This window comes from Salmo salar, chromosome 22 (assembly GCF_965601325.2).
Source record: "Salmo salar chromosome 22, fSalSal1, whole genome shotgun sequence".
In the NCBI taxonomy this organism is placed as follows: Eukaryota; Metazoa; Chordata; class Actinopteri; order Salmoniformes; family Salmonidae; genus Salmo; species Salmo salar.
Window position 1 is genome coordinate 14,428,501 of NC_138312.1, and position 23,826 is coordinate 14,452,326.

Genomic DNA, 23,826 nt, shown 5'->3' on the forward strand with positions numbered 1-23,826 from the left:
TACATATCTACTTGTCATTTTTTTTTAATTAAAAGAAATCTGTGTGTTTGAATATTTTCAAATAATGTGGCCTGAATCAATTAATTCTATTCAAAGTATTTGGAAGTATGTTCAAATAGTTTCCTATAAATAGCCTGCTATTTGAAAGCATTTTCAAATACTATTTTCAAATACCTGGGTTAAATGCACCGGAGTGAGTTTGAGTCAGTGTATTTTCAAATACTTTCCAAGAGTATTTCCAAATACTTTCCAAGAGTATTTCCAAATACATAACAGTATTAAAACTACTTGTCATTTAAAATAAATAGCAAAATACTTACAAATGCCTTTGAAAGTAATGAAAATACCCTAAATAGTATCTGTTAGCTACTAGACTAACTGACCTTCACATCAAACCCAACACCATAAAAGTGTATGCAATTACATAGTACCCCCTTCATAAAATACCCACTACACTGAGCAGCATAACTGGTGTGGCTATGCAAGACTGTGATACTGTAGTTCTTATCAGTAAGAAGATACTGTACTACCACATTCAATCCCTAAAAGACTTTGTGTGTCAGTGTGAATTACTGCAGTAAGGAGATTGTGTAACCCTTTCAGACGAGCGCCCGAGTGTTGGTAAGCATAAGCCCTCAGGTCTGGTCCTTATCAGAGTGGTGTTGGCCAACCACAGCGTGAATCAAGTGTTTCCGTTCAGCAGTATCACAACTAAGCTCTAGTCAGACAGTGGCTCGGGACAAAGAGTGGGTCTCTGTAGCTGCCTTGAGTGTTGACGGATTTAAGGGTTTAATAGACAAAACAAATGGGATTGGACTTGTACTGTTAAGCATACTGTACTTCAATGGAGTGCAAAGAAAGAGAAGAGAACAGGATTAGGCTGACTGCTATGCCAGTGTTATGGGATTGGGTCTCTGTGGGACTAATCCAAGTGTTGAAGAAAAGGCTAACCGTATTAAATTGACACCAAGTATGTCGTAATATCTGCAACATCAAAGGAAAATAGATTGAAGTGTTGCGCTATACCCCATCATTAGTCTGTACAGAGATGCTATTTGGAATTTCAGACTACATTTGTAATGAAAATCTCATATGGCCTTATTCTACCAGTCTTTGTTACTCTGCCTGAAGGCAAAGACGGTGTGTTATTTTGCAAATCAATGGTTTATCCTCTATCGTTTGGCAGAAAACTTTTGTATATCAACAAATGATTTACAGTGGAGTCTGTTCCACTCCATTTCCCCCTAATTCATCCCCTGGGCCCTGACTATGACCAACACTGTTACCACTTATACATTCTGGACACCTCAGGGTATGTACTGGAGGAGGAGAAGGGATGACCAGTCAAACTGACCTGTATCTCCTCGTAAGCCTCGTCAATAGTGGTGACCTGATGCTGCTCGTGTAAGGCTGGCTCGTCACAGAAGAAACACACCAGGCTCTTGTCGCTGAGGCAGAAAAGCTTGACCTTCTCGTGGTCCTTGCAGGGATAGGAGCTCCTCTGAGCGTTGAGGATGGCGTCCAGCGGGAAGGCTGAGTAGCGCTCCACGATGTTGGACAGCTTGAGGCTTGGGGAGAGAAGAGGGTCTGCGAAGGTCCTCCTGCACTCAGGACAGTCTCGTACACCGTGGGGCTCCTGTCTGCTCCAGTGCTCAGTGATGCACTTTCGGCAGAAATAGTGCTCACAGCCGAAACTGACAGGGTCCTGGTAGATACTCAGGCAGATGGAACACAGGAGCTCATCCTTCAGACAGCAAGCCATTTGCAAACACAGAGGTTGAGCTGCATTTAACTGCACACTGGCTATACTTTTTTAATACAATGCTCTGGCCTGTGAGATCAACTTAGGGTTTTGTTCTTGACTGGCAGTTCTTTGACACCCACTTCATAATCTTTGCCACTCTTCTTTGATTTTCCTGTATGGGAAGGACGCCATATCCATCAGAGCGCTATCCAACAAGCAGCAATTCACATTTATGGGTATACAAAACAATTATTACATAAAACTACATCTGATAAAGGGATCAAGGGCACTGGCATTGCTACCTAGCATTAGGTGCAGTAAACCAGCTATCTTTGCCTTCATATTGGTAAACAATAGCCAGCAAGAATCGGCTGGTTGCTGGAAGTTAGCTGTGATTTTACCAATTGTTAGGAAATGTGAACCACTGTCAATGCGATGGCATCTTTGTTCGATCAAAAGGTTAGAGATTTTTTAACAGCAGGTTACATTTTCCTTGTCTTCTAGCTACTAAGATGGAGTGTCGCTCACAGTAACTGCGGTATTTTTAACATTGATTTTAACGTTACCTGTCCTCCCTTCGACACTGGTCATATCAGCTAACAAGCTAGCCATGTTTCGAAGCTAGCCAGCAACGGCTAACGAATCGACATGTTCATAGAAAGTGAGACAGCAACTCCCTTCATTTGCCATACAAACTTATTTAGTTAACGTTTGTTACCTGGATATTTCTGTACTTTACTTCGCTTGTCAGCTAACTCACCGTTAATATTTTCCGTTGTCAAACTGACAAACTAACGTCAGTTTGCTAGCGTTCGCTATCTAACGTTAATTGGCTACCTAGCGAGCTAGTTATAGCTAACGTTAGTTGCCTTGCTGGCCAGCTGGATTTGTAAACATTACTAACATCTGCCTCCTCTATAGGGAAGATAATGTGATAAACTTACCTTAGCAAGTCTCCTTCGGTAACGTTACTTCAAATCAGGGTGCTTTCAACACAACCCTGTCTGACCTTTACCAAAACAATCAAAGAAGACTGCTCCACATCAAATAAATCATTTCAGACAACCTCACTCACGGCACTGTTGTCACAGTGACATGCACAACTCCTGAATTTCTGCTCAAGGTCCCTTTCAGGAAGGAATGGAATACAGCAACACAGATAGAACAATGAACCAGATATTTCACCGGATGTATACATCTGAATCATCTGGTTTGTGTTTTCCCTCACACCAAATATGGTGATGAGAGGAAGCCCATTGGCCGGCAGTGGGAGAAAATAGAGCGAGATGGATTTTGGCTTATATTCTGCAAATTTTCTCATCGAAAAAACGTTTGGTCTCCATACTGTTTTCCGTTTCCAAACCTAGAATCTATAACACACAGACTGGACTGCGTTTTGTAGACCCTTTGCCTACGTTTCAAAAAAGTGCGTTGTTGAGAAGGGCGAATTGAGTTATTGCACTTGCGCACTTTACTGAGTAGGCGTTCCCTAACGAAATATGATAATAAATGCTAGAACACGCCAATAGGATCTCACTAACTCGTGTTTAGCGCTGCCCAATTCCTTGCTTGTTCTGCCCACTATGATTCATTTGCTCCCATTGGAAACGATAGGCTATGGTCTATCTTGGGTTAATTATAAAACATCTTTGACAGCAACCGCACAAACCAACTATTTTATTCATCTTCTTTGGTATCAAGGCGTTCGCATATTTTGTTTGTGCATGCCGCCACCTACTGTGGGATAGTGCATGTTCAACCACGCTACAATTGTGTGTTTTTCTTTTAATTAAATAAATATAAATTCCACCACCAACCAAACCTAAACCTATATAACACTAATTTTTTTTTTATTATCTCAAAACATCTTATAACTATTCTGCAGTAGAATCTCGTACACCCAGTTACTTCTCTGCAGCTGCCACCTACACTCATTAAAAAACCCACTACCCCATTCCACTACTTTGACCCTATTTGCTCCTTCACCATGCCAACGGCCTGGGATGATCGAACACCCCCACTCGACACACCCTGTAACTCTTCTGAAGTCAAATCTTGTATACCCAAATACTTTTCTTCTGCTGCCACCACAACATCTACTTTCTGTGATTTATGTTTCCTTTTCTTCGGTACAATTGATATTGCTATGACCTTACTGAAGTTCAAAACACTCTATGGCCTATCCCTCTGTGCTGACACAAATCTCCTACTCACTGGGATCCTCTCAGGATTCCTCACTCTTGACCTATCCTCCTCTAATTTCTTCACTGCCTCAGCATACGATACATTCTGCACTACTCTGACTCTGGTCCCTTCAACCTGCGTCTCTCGCACCAGACACTTCTGATCCCCAGCAGCATGGGCACCCCTACAGTTGACACACACGCAGTTTAAAAAATATGGATAAGAATAAGAGATAAAAGTAACAAGTAATTAAAGAGGAGCAGTAAAAAATAACAATATATACAGTGGGGTGCCGGTACAGTGTCAATGTGTAGGGGCACCGGTTAGCTGAGGTAGTATGTACATATAGGTAGAGTTAATTAAAGTAACTATGCTTAGATGACAACAGAGAGTGGCAGTGGTGTAGAGAGGGGAGGGGGGGCAATGTGAATAGTCTGGGTAGCCATTTGGCTAGATGTTAAGGAGTCTTATGGCTTGGGGGTAGAAGCTGTTTAGAAGCCTCTTGGACTTAGACTTGGCGCTCAAGTACCACTTGCCGTGTGGTAGCAGAGAGAACAGTCTATGACTAGGGTGGCTGGAGTCTTTGACAATTTTCAGGGCCTTCCTCTGACACCGCCTGGCATAGAGGTCCTGGATGTCAGGAAGCTTGGCCCCAGTGATGTACTGGGCCGTTCGCACTACCCTCTGTAGTGCCTTGCGGTCAGAGAACAAGCAGTTGCCATACCAGGCAGTGATGCAACCAGTCAGGATGCTCTCGATGGTGCAGCTGTAGAACATTTTGAGGATCTGAGGACCCATGCCAAATCTTTTCAGTCTCCTAGGGGGAATAGGTTTTGTCGTGCCCTCTTCACAACTGTCTTGGTGTGCTTGGACCATGTTAGTTTGTTGGTGATGTGGACACCAAGAAACTTGAAGCTCTCAATCTGCTCCACTACAGCCCCGTCGATGAGAATGGGGGCGTGCTCGGTCCTCTTTTTCCTGTAGTCCACAATCATCTCCTTTGTCTTGATCATGTTGAGGGAGAGGTTATTGTCCTGGCACCACACGGCCAGGTCTCTGACTTCCTCCCTATAGGCTGTCTTGTTGTTGTCGGTGATCAGGCCTCTACCACTGTTGTGTCATCGGCAAATTTAACGATGGTGTTGGAGTCGTGCCTGGCCGTGCAGTCATGAGTGAACAGGGAGTACAGGATGGGGCTGAGCACGCACCCCTGAGGGGCCCCTGTGTTGAGGATCAGCGTGGCGGATGTGTTGTTACCTACCCTTACCACCTGGGGGCGGCCCGTCAGGAAGTCCAGGATCCAGTTGCAGAGGGAGGTGTTAAGTCCCAGGGTCCTTAGCTTATTGATGAGCTTTGAAGGCACAATGGTGTTGAATGCTGAGCTGTAGTCAATGAATAGCATTCTCACATAGGTGTTCCTTTTGTCCAGGTGGGAAAGGGAAGTGTGGAGTGCGATAGAGATTGCATCATCTGTGGATCTGTTGGGGCGGTATGCAAATTGGAGTGGGTCTAGGGTTTCTGGGATGATGGTGTTGATGTGAGCCATGACCAGCATTTCAAAGCACTTCATGGCCACAGACGTGAGTACTACGGGTCGGTAGTCATTTAGGCAGGTTACCTTATTGTTCTTTGGCACAGGCATTATGGTGGTCTGCTTAAAACATGTTGGTATTACAGACTCGGACAGGGAGAGGTTGAAAATGTCAGTGAAGACAATTGCTAGTTGGTCAGTGCATGCTCGCAGTACACGTCCTGGTAATCTGCCTGGCTTGCGGCCTTGTGAATGTTGACCTGTCTAAAGGTCTTACATCGGCTGCGGAGAGCATGATCACACAGTCTTACGGTACAGCTGGTGCTGTCATGCATGTTTCAGTGTTATTTGCCTCGAAGCGAGCATAGAAGTAGTTTAGCTCGTCCGGTAGGCTCGTGTCACTGGGCAGCTATCGGCTGTGCTTCCCTTTGTAGTCTGTAATGGTTTGCAGGCCCTGCCACATCCGACGAGCGTCAGAGCCGGTGTAGCACGACTCGATCTTAGTCCTGTATTGATGCTTTGCCTGTTTGATGGTTCGTCGGAGGGCATAGCGGGATTTCTATTAAGCTTCTGGGTTAGAGTCCCGCTCCATGAAAGCGGCAGCTCTAGCCTTTAGCTCAGTACGGATGCAGCCTGTAATCTTAAAGGGGCAGTGTTGTATTTTGAGACAGGTGTGAATAAGCTAAGTAGCCAATAGGCAGAGGGTAGAATAATTTTTCTGATTCTCTGTAATAATGGTATGGGAATAATAATGCATTTTATTTTGTAAAGTGGTTTCTTGCATCAAACAACATTTTCAGTCACCTTGTCTGAAGGACAAATGGATAAACAGGTTAAGGTCAAGCCCTGCATGTTTTTTTAAAGCCTCATGGAATGTTGGCCCACATTGAACACCACACATTGGCTGCTTGTAACGGCTCTCGTCGGAATGAGTGGACCAAAGCGCAGCGTGGAAAGTGTTCATGATTTTATTTTATCAACAAACAAAACTCACACAAAGTAACAAAACGAAAAGCCAACAGTCTGTCAGGTAACAGAATACTAAACAGAAAATAACCTCCCACAAAACTCAGGTGGAAAACAGGCTGCCTAAGTATGATTCCCAATCAGAGACAACGATAGACAGCTGCCTCTGATTAGGAACCATACTCGGCCAAAAACAAAGAAATAGACAACATAGAATGCCCACCCCACATCACACCCTGACCTAACCAAATAGAGAAATAAAACGTCTCTAAGGTCAGGGCGTGACACTGCTACTGTAGGCTGAACAGCTACTCCCATGTTAAAATGTTATGGGATGCATTTTCTCCATTGTTTTTGATGGTAGGCCACTCTGGTAGAGGGACCATTGCTCCTGAGGTGTTGAACTGTTGCACCCTCTATCGTTTTTTCATTATAGCTCTCCACATCTAAATTCCATTTAAACTATAGAAATTGTCAGCATAAAATAGGGGTATTTCAGAATCCCCAGACCCTCTACTAATAAGACCCATTGTAATACCCTAGAGATTGACCAAATAAGACTTTTTCTAGCAGAAATCTACTGTCTCTGCTGACGAAAATGAGCATTATCAATAAAGACTATTTTGCTATTGTACTGGCTACATAGGCTATTGCAGCATAGATACTGGGGACTGAGACAGAGGTTGTTGGGGACACTATTGCCACCGTTCAATGTGAACATCTTCTCTTCAAAACATGTTTAACTCCTGTTCTGTTAACCACTAGCTGCCGGGTTGACAGAGGTATTGTCAGATTGCCAGAGGTATTGAGGGGAGTTAGAGGAACGTAAATTAGGGTACTTACAATGGCTGCACTTCTACGGGACATAACATGCTTTCCATGTCTTTTGTTATTAATTATGACAGAGAGGACTGGAGCACTAACAGACAATCAGTCTCTGAAACGCTGGAAAATGCTGTCTCAGGCACCACTCCAGAATCTCCCTTAAGTGTTCAATTAGGTTGAGATCTGGTGACTGACACACACACACACACACACACACACACACACACACACACACACACACACACACACACACACACACACACACACACACACACACACACACACACACACACACACACACACACACACACACACACCCTTTAAAGCCCCTATGCTCCTTTGAGACCCCTCTTTCAGTCACTGAGATCTCTACTGCCATGGTAGCCAAAATAATGGTCACCTGGGCATTTTTATACATGATGGGATGTTTTAATTGCTTAATTAAGTCGGGAACCACACCTGTGTGGAAGCACCTGCTTTCCATATACTTTGTATCCCTTATTTACTCAAGTGTTTCCTTTATTTGGGCTGTTACCTGTATGTTAGATTGACATGTCAAACAAATGTTTCAAATGTTTCTCATGCGGGCTATGTTGCTAGCTATGTGATCACATAGAAAGACGTGTGGTCTTATTTCAGTGCGGTACTTGGCTTTGATTTTGACTATTTCTAACCTGAAATGATCAAAGTTGAAACTGCTGGTAGAACATGAATGGGGGAACGGGATTTCAAAATAAATATGAAACTGCTTTTTAAATTTTTTATAAACAACGCATATAACACAATAAGGAAGGGAATAGGGTCTACTGGACAGTCCCTCGCGGAGGGATGTTGACTGCGGTCACGTGGGTCGTACTGAGGTACAGATGTAAAAATCCCTCAATCTGCTGTTGTTGCCCATTCAAATTAGTCCCAAGGTTGTTCATTCTCTTAAATGAAATACCATGACTGTTTTCTCATTAGCTGGGAATGTTATTTGTCATGTCTGATGATACAACATACTTTGGTGACATAGTGATCAACCTACTGCATACCCCTTAAAAATGTACATTTCTGTGTACATGGTGTGTTATTAGCATGCTAACACTCATTAAGACCTACTGGTAGAATAGCTAGCATAGCTAGCCATCGCTAGCATTCACTGGTTTAAGTAACTTCTTCTCCTCCTCCCAGAGGCACACTGAAGTCCGCTGTGCTTTTTGTTGCCGATCTTACTTTGCTACCTGACTACCTCACGGTTTTTACTTTTTCATTACCGTATATTTTTAGTTTTTCCCTCACTCAACTTTTTTCATTCAACTTTTTCACCCCGGAGGTTTTATCTGGACATGGTTCGTCAGGACTTCAAACAGCCGAAGCTAAGTAACATTAACATGATGCCTTCTAATTGCAGTCGTTGTACTTATAATATACAGGAGAACGATCGCCTTACGGCAAGGATAGCTGTGCTGCAAGCCCAGCTTCAGACGCAATCGTTAGGCAAGGGTAATTTCAGTGTAGGAAAGGATGAAACAGCGTCTGTGCCACCAGTAAGTACAGATAGTAACGTTAGTATAAACCCCCTCGCACGGTCCACGCAGCCGGACATCTTTCTCATGGCTTCTGGAGGGAAACGCTGTAGGAATGCTCAACCGGTGTCGCTTATTCAGCCGACAGAAACTTTCAACCGCTTCTCCCCATTAAGCGAGTCGGGGGCCTAAACTTCTCTGGTCTCTACTCCTCCCGTTGTGGGGTCTGAGACGCCGAAGGCTCCCACCATTAGCTCTGACAAATTGAAAACCCTAGTCATTGGCGACTCCATAACCCGCAAAACTAGACTTAAAGAATCATCCAGCAATCATACACTGTTTACCAGGGGGCAGGACTACCGACGTTAAGGCTGATCTGAAGATGGTGCTGGCTAAAGCTAAGACTGGCGAGTGTAGAGAGTATAGAGATATTGTTATCCACGTCGGCACCAACGATGTTAGGATGAAACAGTCAGAGGTCACCAAGCGCAACATAGCTTCAGCGTGTAAATCAGCTAGAAAGATGTGTCGGCATCGATTAATTGTCTCTGGCCTCGATCTAGGTTGGGCAAAATTAAAGATGGCGGTGTTCGCTTTAGCAATCTCACTAGTATAAAGACCTCCTCCATTCCTGCCATTATTGAAAGAGATTGTTATACCTCACATCTCAAAATTGGGTTACTTAATGTTAGATCCCTCACTTCCAAGGCAGTTATAGTCAATGAACTAATCACTGATCATAATCTTGATGTGATTGGCCTGACTGAAACATGGCTTAAGCCTGATGAATTTACTGTGTTAAATGAGGCCTCACCCCCTGGTTACACTAGTGACCATACTGATCATAATCTTGCATCCGGCAAAGGCGGAGGTGTTGCTAACATTTACGATAGCAAATTTCAATTTACAAAAAAAAAAAACAATGACGTTTTCGTCTTTTGAGCTTCTAGTCATGAAATCTATGCAGCCTACTCAATCACTTTTTATAGCTACTGTTTTACAGGCCTCCTGGGCCATATGCAGTGTTCCTCACTGAGTTCCCTGAATTCCTATCGGATCTTGTAGTCATAGCAGATAATATTCTAATTTTTGGTGACTTTATCATTCACATGGAAAAGTCCACAGACCCACTCCAAAAGGCTTTCGGAGCCATCATCGACTCAGTGGGTTTTGTCCAACATGTCTCTGGACCTACTCACTGCCACAGTCATACTCTGGATCTAGTTTTGTCCCATGGAATAAATGTTGTGGATCTTAATGTTTTTCCTCATAACCCTGGATTATCGGACCAGCATTTTATTGCGTTTGCAATTGCAACAAATAATCTGCTCAGACCCCAACCAAGGAGCATTAAAAGTCGTGCTATAAATTCTCAGACAACTCAAAGATTCCTTGATGCCCTTCCAGACTCCCTCTGCCTACCCAAGGACGTCAGAGGACAAAAATCAGTTAACCACCTAACCGAGGAACTCAATTTAACCTTGCGCAATACCCTAGATGCAGTTGCACCCCTAAAAACTAAAAACATCTGTCATAAGAAACTAGCTCCCTGGTATACAGAAAATACACGAGCTCTGAAGCAAGCTTCCAGAAAATTGGAACGGAAATGGCGCCACACCAAACTGGAAGTCTTCCGACTAGCTTGGAAAGACAGTACCGTGCAGTATCGAAGAGCCCTCACTGCTGCTCGATCATCCTATTTCTCCAACTTAATTGAGGAAAATAAGAACAATCCAAAATTTCTTTTTGATACTGTCGCAAAGCTAACTAAAAAGCAGCATTCGCAAATGGAGGATGGCTTTCACTTCAGCAGTAATAAATGTATGAACTTCTTTGAGGAAAAGATCATGATCATTAGAAAGCAAATTACGGACTCCTCTTTAAATCTGCGTATTCCTCCAAAGCTCCATTGTCCTGAGTCTGCACAACTCTGCCAGGACCTAGGATCAAGGGAGATACTAAAGTGTTTTAGTACTATATCTCTTGACACAATGTTGAAAATAATCATGGCCTCTAAACACTCAAGCTGCATACTGGACCCTATTCCAACTAAATTACTGAAAGAGCTGCTTCCTGTGCTTGGCCCTCCTATGTTGAACATAATAAACGGCTCTCTATCCACCGGATGTGTACCAAGCTCACTAAAAGTGGCAGTAATAAAGCCTCTCTTGAAAAAGCCGAATCTTGACCCAGAAATTATAAAAAACTATCGGCCTATATCGAATCTTCCATTCCTCTCAAAAATTTTAGAAAAAGCTGTTGCGCAGCAACTCACTGCCTTCCTGAAGACAAATAATGTATACGAAACGCTTCAGTCTGGTTTTAGACCCCATCATAGCACTGAGACTGCACTTGTGAAGGTGGTAAATGACCTTTTAATGACGTCAGACCGAGGCTCTGCATCTGTCCTCGTGCTCCTAGATCTTAGTGCCGCTTTTGATACCATTGATCACCACATTCTTTTGGAGAGATTGGAAACCCAAATTGGTCTACATGGACAAGTTCTGGCCTGGTTTAGATCTTATCTGTCGGAAAGATATCAGTTTGTCTCTGTGAATGGTTTGTCCTCTGACAAATCAATTGTAAATTTCGGTGTTCCTCAAGGTTCCGTTTTAGGACCACTATTGTTTTCACTATATATTTTACCCCTTGGGGATGTCATTCGAAAACATAATGTTAAATTTCACTGCTATGCGGACGACACACAGCTGTACATTTCAATGAAACATGGTGAAGCCCCAAAATTGCCCTCGCTAAAAGCCTGTGTTTCAGACATAAAGAAGTGGATGGCTGCAAACTTTCTACTTTTAAACTCGGACAAAACAGAGATGCTTGTTCTAGGTCCCAAGAAACAAAGAGATCTTCTGTTGAATCTGACAATTAATCTGGATGGTTGTACAGTCCTCTTTTGAAGAACATATCAAGACTGTTTCAAGGACAGCTTTTTTCCATCTACGTAACATTGCAAAAATCAGAAACTTTCTGTCCAAAAATGATGCAGAAAAATTAATCCATGCTTTTGTTACTTCTAGGCTGGACTACTGCAATGCTCTACTTTCCGGCTACCCGGATAAAGCACTAAACAAACTTCAGTTAGTGCTAAATACGGCTGCTAGAATCCTGACTAGAACCAAAAAATGTGATCATATTACTCCAGTGCTAGCCTCCCTACACTGGCTTCCTGTTAAGGCAAGGGCTGATTTCAAGGTTTTACTGCTAACCTACAAAGCATTACATGGGCTTGCTCCTACCTATCTTTCCGATTTGGTCCTGCCGTACATACCTACACGTACGCTACGGTCACAAGACGCAGGCCTCCTAATTGTCCCTAGAATTTCTAAGCAAACGGCTGGAGGTAGGGCTTTCTCCTATAGAGCTCCATTTTTATGGAATGGTCTGCCTACCCATGTGAGAGACGCAGACTCAGTCTCAACCTTTAAGTCTTTACTGAAGACTTATCTCTTCAGTAGGTCCTATGATTAAGTATAGTCTGGCCCAGGAGTGTGAAGGTGAACGGAAAGGCTGGAGCAACGAACCGCCCTTGTTGTCTCTGCCTTGCCGGTTCCCCTCTCTCCACTGGGATTCTCTGCCTCTAACCCTATTACAGGGGCTGAGTCACTGGCTTACTGGTGTTCTTCCATGCCGTCCATGTGAGGGGTGTGTCACTTGAGTGGGTTGAGTCACTGACGTGGTCTTCCTGTCTGGGTTGTGCCATGGCGGAGATCTTTGTGGGCTATACTCGGCCTTGTCTTAGGACGGTATGTTGGTGGTTGGAGACATCCCTCTAGTGGTGTGGGGGCTGTGCTTTGGCAAAGTGGGTGGGGTTATATCCTGCCTGTTTGGCCCTGTCCGGGGGTATCATCTAATGGGGCCACAGTGTCTTCTGAGCCCTCCTGTCTCAGCCTCCAGTATTTATGCTGCAGTAGTTTATGTGTCGGGGGGCTAGGGTCAGTCTGTTACATCTGGAGTATTTCTCTTGTCCTATCCGGTGTCCTGTGTGAATTTAAATATGCTCTCTCTAATTCTCTTTCTCTCTTTCTTTCTTTCTCTCGGAGGACCTGAGCCCTAGGACCATGCCTCAGGACTACCTGGCATGATGACTCCTTGCTGTCCCCAGTCCACCTGGCCGTGCTGCTGCTCCAGTTTCAACTGTTCTGCCTGCGGCTATGGAACCCTGACCTGTTCACCGGACGTGCTTGTTGCACCCTCGACAACTACTATGATTATTATTATTTGACCATGCTGGTCATTTATGAACATTTTATCATCTTGACCATGTTCTGTTATAATATCCACCCGGCACAGCCAGAAGAGGACTGGCCACCCCTCATAGCCTGGTTCCTCTCTAGGTTTCTTCCTAGGTTTTTGCCTTTCTAGGGAGTTTTTCCTAGCCACCGTGCTTCTTTCACATGCATTGTTTGCTGTTTGGGGTTTTAGGCTGGGTTTCTGTACAGCACTTTGAGATATCAGCTGATGTACGAAGGGCTATATAAATAAATTTGATTTGAGTGTAATGGAGTTGACTGGTGACTATGACATGCACAGTATATATAATTCACGGCATTTGGACAGGAGCTATAATCCAATTATAATACCCCCCAAAAAATGTGTGTCGTTATTGCTTGAAATCAGGCTTGGCTACACTGCTTTCAATGGGGAAAGATTGCTCATCCCCCCCTTGCGTGAATTTTGTTGAAAACATCACTTTGCTGTGTGTACCTATTAGAGCATCAATCAACTTTTCCAACCTTTTCATTACATGTTTTACTGTAGGCCACTCTAATAATCCAAATATAGTTGCTGGATAATACTAAATCATATTATGTGCATAAACTGTAATAAAAAAGATTTGTTCCACCAGTAGGTGGTGATAGTGTTATAGAAAAACAAAACCCGTCATACAAAAATGTCTCATCCATCATTCTTAACTTCTTATTGAGCTGATGTTTTGAATGTATTACTCATGATCTGTTACCAGTCAGTTGCTGCTTATTTACAGAGAGAAAGCACACGATTCCAACAGGTGTAGGCCAAAAAAAACCAATAAACAAAGCAGTTTCATTTAGTCTACCATTTAAGTTTGATTAAAATAGAGACAAAGAACCCGTACTCTGGAAAGTATAGGCATGCTCTTCTCTCATAAGAACACAAATGAAATCTCATGTGGCGCAGTGTCATAAGCATCATAATGATCGGACCAAACTGCAGCGGGGATGTGAATCATCTTCTTGATTTATTAAAGAAAAGAACACTGAACAAAAGAACGACGAAAACCAGTCCTGAACAGTACAATGACTATACATGGAACAACCACCCACAAACACAAGAGAAAATAAACCCATATTGCCTACTTATGATAAAAGATTTTGGGATACCTTGAGCCGTGTAACATTTACAGTATCCTTACAACAACATTCACATGCACCACATAATTCACTTATCAATAATCCTTCAAACAGTCGCTGACAATCTAAATCAGGTGTTCAAGACTTTCCAGCACAGACAGCACGTTATATCAGGGTTTCCAAAACTCGGTCCTGGGACCCTCCCTGGGTATAACTTATGCAAAACGTGCAAAGTTTGGGAAATCCTACCTGAGGCACATGAACAGTCATTCGGTCTCTCTCTACCAACACAAAGTCACCACCAGTACTTCAAGTAGCAACCACATAACAACAGAGACAACAGTTACAGTAAAAAAAAGCATCACTAAAACACAATCTATTGTCTAACCCTCCCCTATATGCCTCCAGTCCTCATACATCATTTCCAAACTCCTGTACTGCCGTAAGTGCCTCTTTGCAACCCTCTCGCTGTGGCATGTTCACATACACCTCCTCCTCCCTTGATAAAGGGGCCTCGGGGTCAGCTTGTGGTGAGTCTATCTGGGTGCTGGTAGGTCTGGAGCATAACTCATTTCCTATGTTCACAGGGTAGGTAACAGTGATGTTGACATTAACTAGGGGTACAGATGCCAGGGGGCTGGTGGATTGGGGGCTGGGCTGGGGGGTGCTGGCCAGGATGCTGGGCTGTGGAATGGTGGACTGGACGGGGCTTATTGACAAGCCATCCAGGCTGTTGGAGCACCCTGAGCCTGACCAGGTCTTAATAGCATCCTGCTGGGTCTCTGCCTGACCGACATTACTGCAGTCTCCTTTCCCCAGCAGACACTATATATATATAGAGAGAGAGAGAGAGAAAATGTTGAAGCTGTTGAAATGTTCTTGCCTCAAACATGCTTTACTACGGTTAAATGGCAAAAAAACTAACTTTAATGGCCTCCTTCTCAGAATTTCCATTTATATCTTCTGTAGAAGATACACGTATGAAGTTTGTGAAGGCTGTAAGAGAACATAGTAAACATACAGTAAAATGTCATTTTCATAGCCATGTTTGCAATCAATTAAAGGGCTATTACAATCAAGTGTTTAACTCTAAAGCTTTACCTTTCTTGTAAATGACAGTGCCTACGATCAGCAGCAGGAACATAGCACCTCCGATAGCACCTGCAACTGAAAGATACAAGAGCGGGGGTTACAACAAAGCGGTGTAAGTATACGAGAGACGGCGGTGGAGAAATGTTAAAACCACGAGAGTGGTCTCTGACACGTGGACTATATAGCTGCCTGTATTTACCTATCCAGAGGTTAATGCCTGGTGATTTTTCTTCCGTTGGAGCGATGACCCGTGGATCAGAGGGACTAGATGTCAGCTTTGAGCCTCGGGTGGTTGGAACTGTAGACGTATCCATGCTCTGTAGACTTGATGTGGTATGCCCTTTACCAGAGGGTGGCATTGTGGTCGGTGGGCTTGGAGGTGTGGTGGTTTGGAGGATGGAGACCAGTCGTCCGTTTACCTTCGGTCCACACACCGCATCGGTGGTGGCTGTACCGTAAGTCAGTACGTCCCTCCCCTGAGACAGACAACTGAGGAGACAGTGTCACAGTCCCATTGTTAACACCAATACCGACAGTCCAAATAATTGCTGTGTGTGTGCGCGTCTGTGTGTGTGCGTGCTTGCATGTGTTTGTGTTATGCATGAATGTGTGAGTCACTCACTCTGTGTGGTGCTGGCAGATCTGGGTGTAGGAGTACTGGTCAGAGAAGGTTCCATCGGGGCATGATGCACATTCCACATCCGACTCTGCTGTCCCTGAAACACACACCACAACACACAAACACGTTTACTCATACTCTTACAGTGAACAGTTGCATTCAAACTTCCAATATAATATTTGAGGAGGACAGAAACATGTGGAATCAGTTAGAAATAGTGTCCTACCAGCCTCCTGTCCAGCTATGGTACCTTCTACAGAGACCCCATAACCAGGCTTGCAGTATGTCAAATTTGCACACTCCTCACAGTCCGGGTGTTGGTTCAGTACGCAGTACATCCCAGTCTGGCACGCACACTGAGTCTTGGTGGTGCTGGAGCACTTCTGGACATACTTCAGGCCTTTGTCTTCATGCATAAAGGAATAAAATGCTCATTAAAGACTACACACATATCAATGTAGCTGAGTCACTGGAGTAACATAACCCACCCACCTGCTGAACACTTGGGACATCTGAAGCATTTTGCGAAGTAATTAAAGGTCCCACTGTACTGGCCTCTAGGACATGGTTCACACGCCGTGTCTGAGGTAGAGCTGCATAGATCTTTCCGGCGTGTCCCTGTAATGACATACATGTATAATTTACAGTAATCATCTCAGTACATGTACATTTTACAGAACCTACAGAGTGCCGTAAAAGTATTGTTATGTTTGAAGTGGTCATATTTAGTGCTATGATTCTAAGGATGTCCTCTCCTCTCAGTTTCATTAGTGTTTAGGACTACACCTTACCAGAAGTACACTTGCTGCAGCAGAGGTTTACCTCTGCGTTATAGTATTCAGCTGTTTTGTTGTGGCAGGATCCGTCAGAGTCTGGTGCGTATGGCAGAGTGTACACCTGTAGGGACGAGGGGACCATGAAGTGCACCTGATCAGGAGAAGGAGTGATGAGTAACATGCCCCACCAAGAGCCTTCTATTTAAACCGCTAGTACACTCTTAGAAGAAAGGGTTCCAAAAGGGTTATTCGGCTATCCCCATAGGAGAACCCTTTTTGGTTCCAGGTAGAGCTCTTTTGGGTTCCATGGAAAGGTTTTAACATGGAACCCAAAAGGGTTCTACCTGAAACCAAGAAGGGTTCTTCAAAGGGTTCTCCTATGGGGGCAGCCGAATAACCGTTTTAGGTTCTAGATAGCACCTTTTTTTCTAAGTGTAGAACCTGAGGGTTGGGTATTGTGTCAGCAAAAAAAGAAGACCTATTCTATCTGTTGGGGACTGGGGAATATACACTAACACATTTGTGGTATAGTAATTGTTTGCCAGTAGACACAAGACACAATATACAGACAGTAAAACTTTTTTTTTTTTTAAACAATCTGTCTGTCTCTGTTTGACAGGAAGTGGTTGAGGAGATCGGAGAGATTTCCAATAAGTTGTCAAGGACTGGCTATGACGTCTGAATACCAAAGATATGTCGCTGCCAAGGCCTCTCACTATCGTCCTCTCTACAATGGACAGAATGTCTCTTCTGACAGGCATTTCCTTTTCATTTATGGCAGCCATCCAAAACAAACATATCAAATCAGAAAACTGAATCAGGAGTTTTCCTGATTTGATGTGTTTAGTTTTGTGGAACACTCGAGTTAAGCCTGAAAATGAAATATTGAGCTTTACAAAAACATCCGTTTCTTTTGATGGTGAAATTAATAATGAATGAAATGCTTTTGCACCTAGGTGCTCTGTGCAATATATTTTTTCCAAACAAACAAATAATCCATTGCTGAAAAAACAAAATATCAACGCTGCAAGCATACTATACAGACCATAGGTTATCCAATTTGAAATCATGTCATCCCGAAACCAATACAGATATCTTTCAAACATTGGAGGAAGTGAAGGTGCTACAAAAAAAATACCATACAAATCATTTATAAGTCATAGGCTAGTATGAGTGGTATTGATAGGCTATAGAAGATCATTACATCTGGTGCTGTGCCAAATTTGGTGCATAGCCCCTTTGCCATGGTTTACATAGCATGCCATTGTCTTCTGTATACTTTCAGAAGCATCCTGATTCTTCTTGTGACAGGTTGACATACTTTATTCAACCCCCTGTCCTGGTGCCCTACTAATAAGAAACAACCAACTGGGCAAAATTTAAAAGCACAACAAAGTTCAAAAGGGAAAACAATGTCCGATATTTTGTTATTATACAATCATTTAATGTGTTATTAGCACAACCAAATGACCTGGATTGCAGTTGAGATTAGGCTACATTAAAAGTACAAATGATCACAGCTGTTCGAGATTCTGCACAGATTATTAGAGGAATTTGGCAGACCTGCGACCTTTGCCCTGCTATCTTGAACATACACACTTCCTATGAGGACATAAGAGGACATTTATAGTTAGGCTACAGTGGGCTAACCTCCAAATGTGGCAAAGGATGTGTTACACATTTTAAGTTTGAATAAATACTGTTAGACCTAGTTTATAAGATTGCCTTAACTTTAGGCTATTTCGTGTATTACAAAAGTAATTTTGAATTGTGTTTGGTGGACATCGTTTAATGGATATCTAATGCGGGGATAGTTTCATCTGAGCCACTGGCTTAATCCTATTCACCTATTCTATTTAGTTAGAGATGTGAATCCAACATACAGGCGTAGGATCTTATTTTGAGCCTGTTTGCTACAGCAGGATCCTGCAGCAAGAGGAAATGTGAATTATTATGTGGATTATAATTAATGAAAAAAATGTTTTCGTTAGGACAAGTCGGACATTTTAAAGTGTAAATGACAAACTTTAGAAGCCTTTTTAAAGATCGAATACATTAGACGTTCGCATTTCCTGCCGTGCAGGAGAATTCTCAGCCTAAATGACTACCGACCCGTAGTACTCACGTCTGTAGCAATGAAGTGCTTTGAAAGGCTGGTCATGGCTCACATCAACACCATCATCCCAGAAACACTAGACCCACTCCAATTTGCATAACGCCCCAACAGATCCACAGATGATGCAATTTCTACTGCACTCCACACTGCCCTTTCCCACCTGGACAAAAGGAACACCTATGTGAGAATGCTATTCTTTGACTACAGCTTAGCGTTCAACACCATAGTGCCCTCAAAGCTCATCAATAAGCTAAGGACTCTGGGACTAAACACCTCCCTCTGCAACTGGATCCTGGACTTCCTGACGGGCCGCCCTCAGGTGGTAAGGGTAGGTAACAACACATCCGCCACGCTGATCCTCAACACAGGGGCCCCTCAGGGGTGCGTGCTCAGCCCCATCCTGTACTCCCTGTTCACTCATGACTGCACGGCCAGGCACGACTCCAACACCATCATTAAATTTGCCGATGACACAACAGTGGTAGAGGCCTGATCACCGACAACAACAAGACAGCCTATAGGGAGGAGGTCAGAGACCTGGCCGTGTGGTGCCAGGACAACAACCTCTCCCTCAACGTGATCAAGACAAAGGAGATGATTGTGGACTACAGGGGCTGTAGTGGAGCAGGTTGAGAGCTTCAAGTTCCTTGGTGTCCACATCACCAACAAACTAACATGGTCCAAGCACACCAAGACAGTCGTGAAGCAGGCATGACAAAACCTATTCCCCCTCAGGAGACTGAAAAGACTTAGCACGGGTCCTCAGATCCTCAAAAGGTTCTACAGCTGCACTATCGAGGGCATCCTGACTGGTTGTATCACTGCCTGGTATGATCATAGACTGTTCTCTGTGCTACCACATGGCAAGCGGTACCGGAGCACCAAGTCTAGGTCCAAGAGGCTTCTAAACAGCTTCTACCCCCAAGCCATAAGACTCCTGAACATCTAGTCAAATGGCTACCCAGACTATTCACATTGCCCTCCCTCCCCTCTCCACACCACTGCCACTCTCTGTTGTCATCTATGCATAGTCACTTTAATAACTCTACCTACATGTACATACTACCTCAACTAACCGGTGCCCCCGCACATTGACTCTATACCGGCACCCCTGTATATATTGTTATTTTTTACAGCTGCTCTTTAATTACTTGTTAATTTTATCTCTTATTCTTATCCATATATTTTTTAACTGCACTGTTGGTTAAGGGCTCGTAAGTAAGCATTTCACTGTAAGGTCTAGACCTGTTGTATTCGTGACTAATACAATTTGATTTGAAAATAGTGATCAAATTAAGATCCTATATCTGTTTCAAGTTAATAGGATATTTACTGTATTGCTAAAGGGATATTGCATTGTGTTTGGTTCTCAACAAAACCAAATATCAACATTTGAATGATAAGTCTCTTTTGTGCCACTGACTTAGTCTGGCTTTGATTCCAGTTTGTCTACAAATTAATAATTCATATGTTGGATTCACGTCTTCATCTCAACCAAGATCAAACATGATTTAAAGTGCATTTAAAGTTTGATTTGATCTGATTTAATCCTATTCTTTAACTTTGAGTTTTGGTTGAGATGGAGACGTGAATCCAACATATGAATTATTAATTTGTAGACAAACTGGAATTAAAGCCAAATTAAGTCAATGGCACAGATTGAACTATCCAAGCAGAAGATACATCTGATATTTGGTTGTGTTGACAACCAAACACAATTTACTATCCTAAATGATATCTTAACCGCCATCGATAAGAAACAATACTGTGCAGTCGTATTCATTGACCTGGCCAAGGCTTTCGACTCTGTCAATCACCACATCCTCATCGGTAGACTCAATAGCCATGGTTTCTCAAATGATTTCCTTGCCTGGTTCACCAACTACTTCTCTGATAGAGTTCAGTGTGTCAAATCGGAGGGACTGTTGTCCGGGCCTCTGGCAGTCTCTATGGGGATGCCACAGGGTTCAATTCTTGGGCCGACTCTTTTCTCTGTATACATCAATGATGTCGCTCTTGCTGCTGGTGAGTCTCTGATCCACCTCTACGCAGACGACACCATTCTGTATACATCTGGCCCTTCTTTGGACACTGTGTTAACTACCCTCCAGACGAGCTTCAATGCCATACAACTCTCCTTCCGTGGCCTCCAACTGCTCTTAAATACAAGTAAAACTAAATGCATGCTCTTCAACCGATTGCTGCCTGCACCTGCCCACCCGTCCATCATCACTACTCTGGGCGGTTCTGACTTAAAATATGTGGACAACTACAAATACCTAGGTGTCTGGTTAGACTGTAAACTCTCCTTCCAGACTCACATCAAACATCTCCAATCCAAAGTTAAATCTAGAATTGGCTTCCTGTTTCGCAACAAAGCATCTTTCACTCATGCTGCCAAACATACCCTTGTAAAACTGACCATCCTACCGATCCTCGACTTCGGCGACGTCATTTACAAAATAGCCTCCAATACCCTACTCAACAAACTGGATGGTCTATCACAGTGCCATCCGTTTTGTCATCAAAGCCCCATATACTACCCACCACTGCGACCTGTACGCTCTTTTTGGCTGGCCCTCGCTTCATACTCGTCGCCAAACCCACTGGCTCCAGGTCATCTACAAGACCCTGCTAGGTAAAGTTCCCCCTTATCTCAGCTTGCTGGTCACCATAGCAGCACCCACCTGTAGCCCGCGCTCCAGCAGGTATATCTCTCTGGTCACCCCCAAAGCCAATTCCTCCATCGGCTGCCTCTCCTTCCAGTTCTCTGCTGCCAATGACTGGAACGAACTACAAAAATCTCTAAAACTGGAAACACTTATCTCCCTCACTAGCTTTAAGCACCAGCTGTCAGAGCAGCTCACAGATTACTGCACCTGTACATAGCCCATCTATAATTTAGCCCAAACAACTACCTCTTCCCCTACTGTATTTATTTTGCTCCTTTGCACCCTGTTATTTCTATTTCTACTTTGCACTTTCTTCCACTGCAAATCTACCATTCCAGTGTTTTACTTGCTATATTGTATTTACTTCGCCACCATGGCCTTTTTTTGCCTTTACCTCCCTTATCTCACCTCATTTGCTCACTTTGTATATAGACTTATTTTTCTACTATATTATTGACTGTAGGTTTGTTTTACTCCATGTGTAACTCTGTGTTGTTGTATGTGTCAAACTGCTTTGCTTTATCTTGGCCAGGTCGTAATTGTAAATGAGAACTTCTTCTCAACTTGCCTACCTGGTTAAATAAAGGTGAAATAAAAAATAAAAGAAATAAAAATCCAGTTTGTCTACAAATTAATAATTTATATGTTAGATCTCTATGTCAAACAAAAATGTAAGTTAAACAATAGGACTAAATGTAATATATTCAAACTTTAAATCCAGTTTGTTATATTCCTATTCTTTAACTTAGATTTTAGGTTGAAATGGAGATGTGAATTCAACAAATGAATGAATAACTTGAAGATTACATTTGAAATCAACCAAAGTTTGAAAACCTAGGCCGATATGTATTGTCTATTTTTAGTTGAACCTTGGGTTGAATTGAAACAATTGCTATTTTTTGGTATTTTGGGGTATTTTATTAGGATCCACATTAGTTGTTGCAACAGCAGTAGCTACTCTTCCTGGTGTCCACACAAAACATGAAACATGACATAATACACAACATTAATAGACAACAACAATGTTGTTGACTTTGCAAATTCTGTATAGGCCTAAATAGTATCATTGATGATATGACATAAAGTATGGTTACATTTCATTTGCTCTGTTAAACCAACCTTTTGGAATGACTTCGACAGCAACAGTGAATATATTTCGTTATTAAGAGATCTCTCAATACTTATTCTCATGATATGACATTGGTACATGTAGTAGTCAGCAACAAACAACAAAGCTAAGCAGTGCTGGGCTTGGTTAAAACCATGGATGGGAGACCAAATTAACACCTGTTAGACAACTCTCCACTAGTAGATGCTGCCTAGACTTTGGTTTTTTCTGATAGTGGATATAATGTTGAAGATCTGACGTGGTTTCAAAGGTACAAATTCAACATATTTCATAAGGTTTCTCTATGTTGAAAATTGGTCACAACGATAACATAATCCTTAAATTTCACTCTGAAAACAACAGTTTATGTTGACTTTTTTTTCAAATCCTATGTATTTTAAACATATATTCTATGTCACAATACCTTGACAAATTAAGTTGAAAAATCCAAGACAACACAACATTCTCTCGCACACACACAATTCATTGACCTAGATAATTGTTAACAATCAATGATTAATGATTCGCTATTTAAAATCAGACTGATGATCTGATCTGATGATCATACAACACTGCAAAGAGTATCCCATTTAGCTAAACATTGGTCAGGCTGCACCAGTTACACGGACCTGTTTCTCGTTGTCATGGTCGCGTCACACAACATTCACGTCTGAAGGACACTTACCATGTTCTCAACAGGCTGCACCATGATTGCTAGAAAAATCCTCACTGTAAGAACGCCACTTACGGTCCTTAGTATCATGATTGATTGAACTATTATTGACCCTTTAAGATCTTGCGAAAAAGTCCATACTGAAACCGTATAGGTAGCCTACAGAAAAACACTCGAATTACAACCTGAAACAAAAGCGCGCGTTTCCTTGAACTGCTGACCAGCTAAGGAAACTGAGGGCGTCTTTGCACTGCAGTAACCTTTCAGTCAATTTCCTCAAGTCGTCCACGTACTGTACCCAAACCGGTAATGATTGCAAAGAGGCAGTGTCAAGCAGTAACACTTTCTTTCATTAACCCTTTGTAACACAACACTATACAAATATAAAAAATTTTTTAACACATTTATAGGGGTTCTTTGGCTGTCCCCATAGGAGAACCCTTTGAAGAACCCTTTTTGGATCCAGGTAAAACACCTTTTTGGTTCCAGGTAAAACACCTTTTTGGTTCCAGAGTACCTGGAACCAAAACACCTTTTTGGTTCCAGGTAAAACACCTTTTTGGTTCCAGGTTCCATGTCGAGGGTAAAGGGTTCTACATGGAACCAAAAAGGGTTCTCCTATGCGGACAGCCGAATAACCCCTACATTTGCAAAAATGTCTAAAAAC

The 23,826-nt window shown here is 42.8% G+C and overlaps 2 protein-coding genes across 4 annotated transcripts in view; both read right to left on the reverse strand.

Annotated features, from left to right (window-relative positions):
- trim62.1 (tripartite motif containing 62, tandem duplicate 1) overlaps positions 1-3,096 on the reverse strand; it is a 48,503-nt gene extending 45,407 nt beyond the window's left edge. Inside the window, exons 1-2 of one of the 2 annotated variants that reach the window (XM_014166295.3) lie at positions 2,689-3,096; positions 1,355-1,916 (exon numbers count right to left, since the gene is read on the reverse strand). In XM_014166295.3, the coding sequence (XP_014021770.1) occupies positions 1,355-1,762 (408 nt within the window). In that variant the 5' untranslated portion in view covers positions 1,763-1,916; positions 2,689-3,096. The remainder of the gene's footprint in view (positions 1-1,354; positions 1,917-2,688) is intronic. The other variant, XM_014166296.3, reaches the window with a different exon arrangement.
- A 10,876-nt stretch (positions 3,097-13,972) lies between these two features.
- tnfrsf1b (tumor necrosis factor receptor superfamily, member 1B) lies at positions 13,973-23,461 on the reverse strand. Of its 2 annotated transcripts, none has more exons than XM_014166298.3 (9): positions 23,172-23,461; positions 16,606-16,711; positions 16,307-16,432; positions 16,041-16,220; positions 15,818-15,911; positions 15,395-15,684; positions 15,205-15,270; positions 15,029-15,099; positions 13,973-14,928 (listed from the first exon to the last, which is right to left on the reverse strand). In XM_014166298.3, exons 1-9 carry the CDS (start codon positions 23,247-23,249, stop codon positions 14,515-14,517), a joined length of 1,425 nt encoding a protein of 474 aa, XP_014021773.1. In that variant the 5' UTR covers positions 23,250-23,461; the 3' UTR covers positions 13,973-14,514. The 2 variants fall into 2 exon arrangements, with proteins under 2 accessions (XP_014021773.1, XP_082823515.1); XM_082967389.1 differs by having other exon boundaries at positions 16,606-16,741.
- Positions 23,462-23,826: the final 365 nt, after the last annotated feature.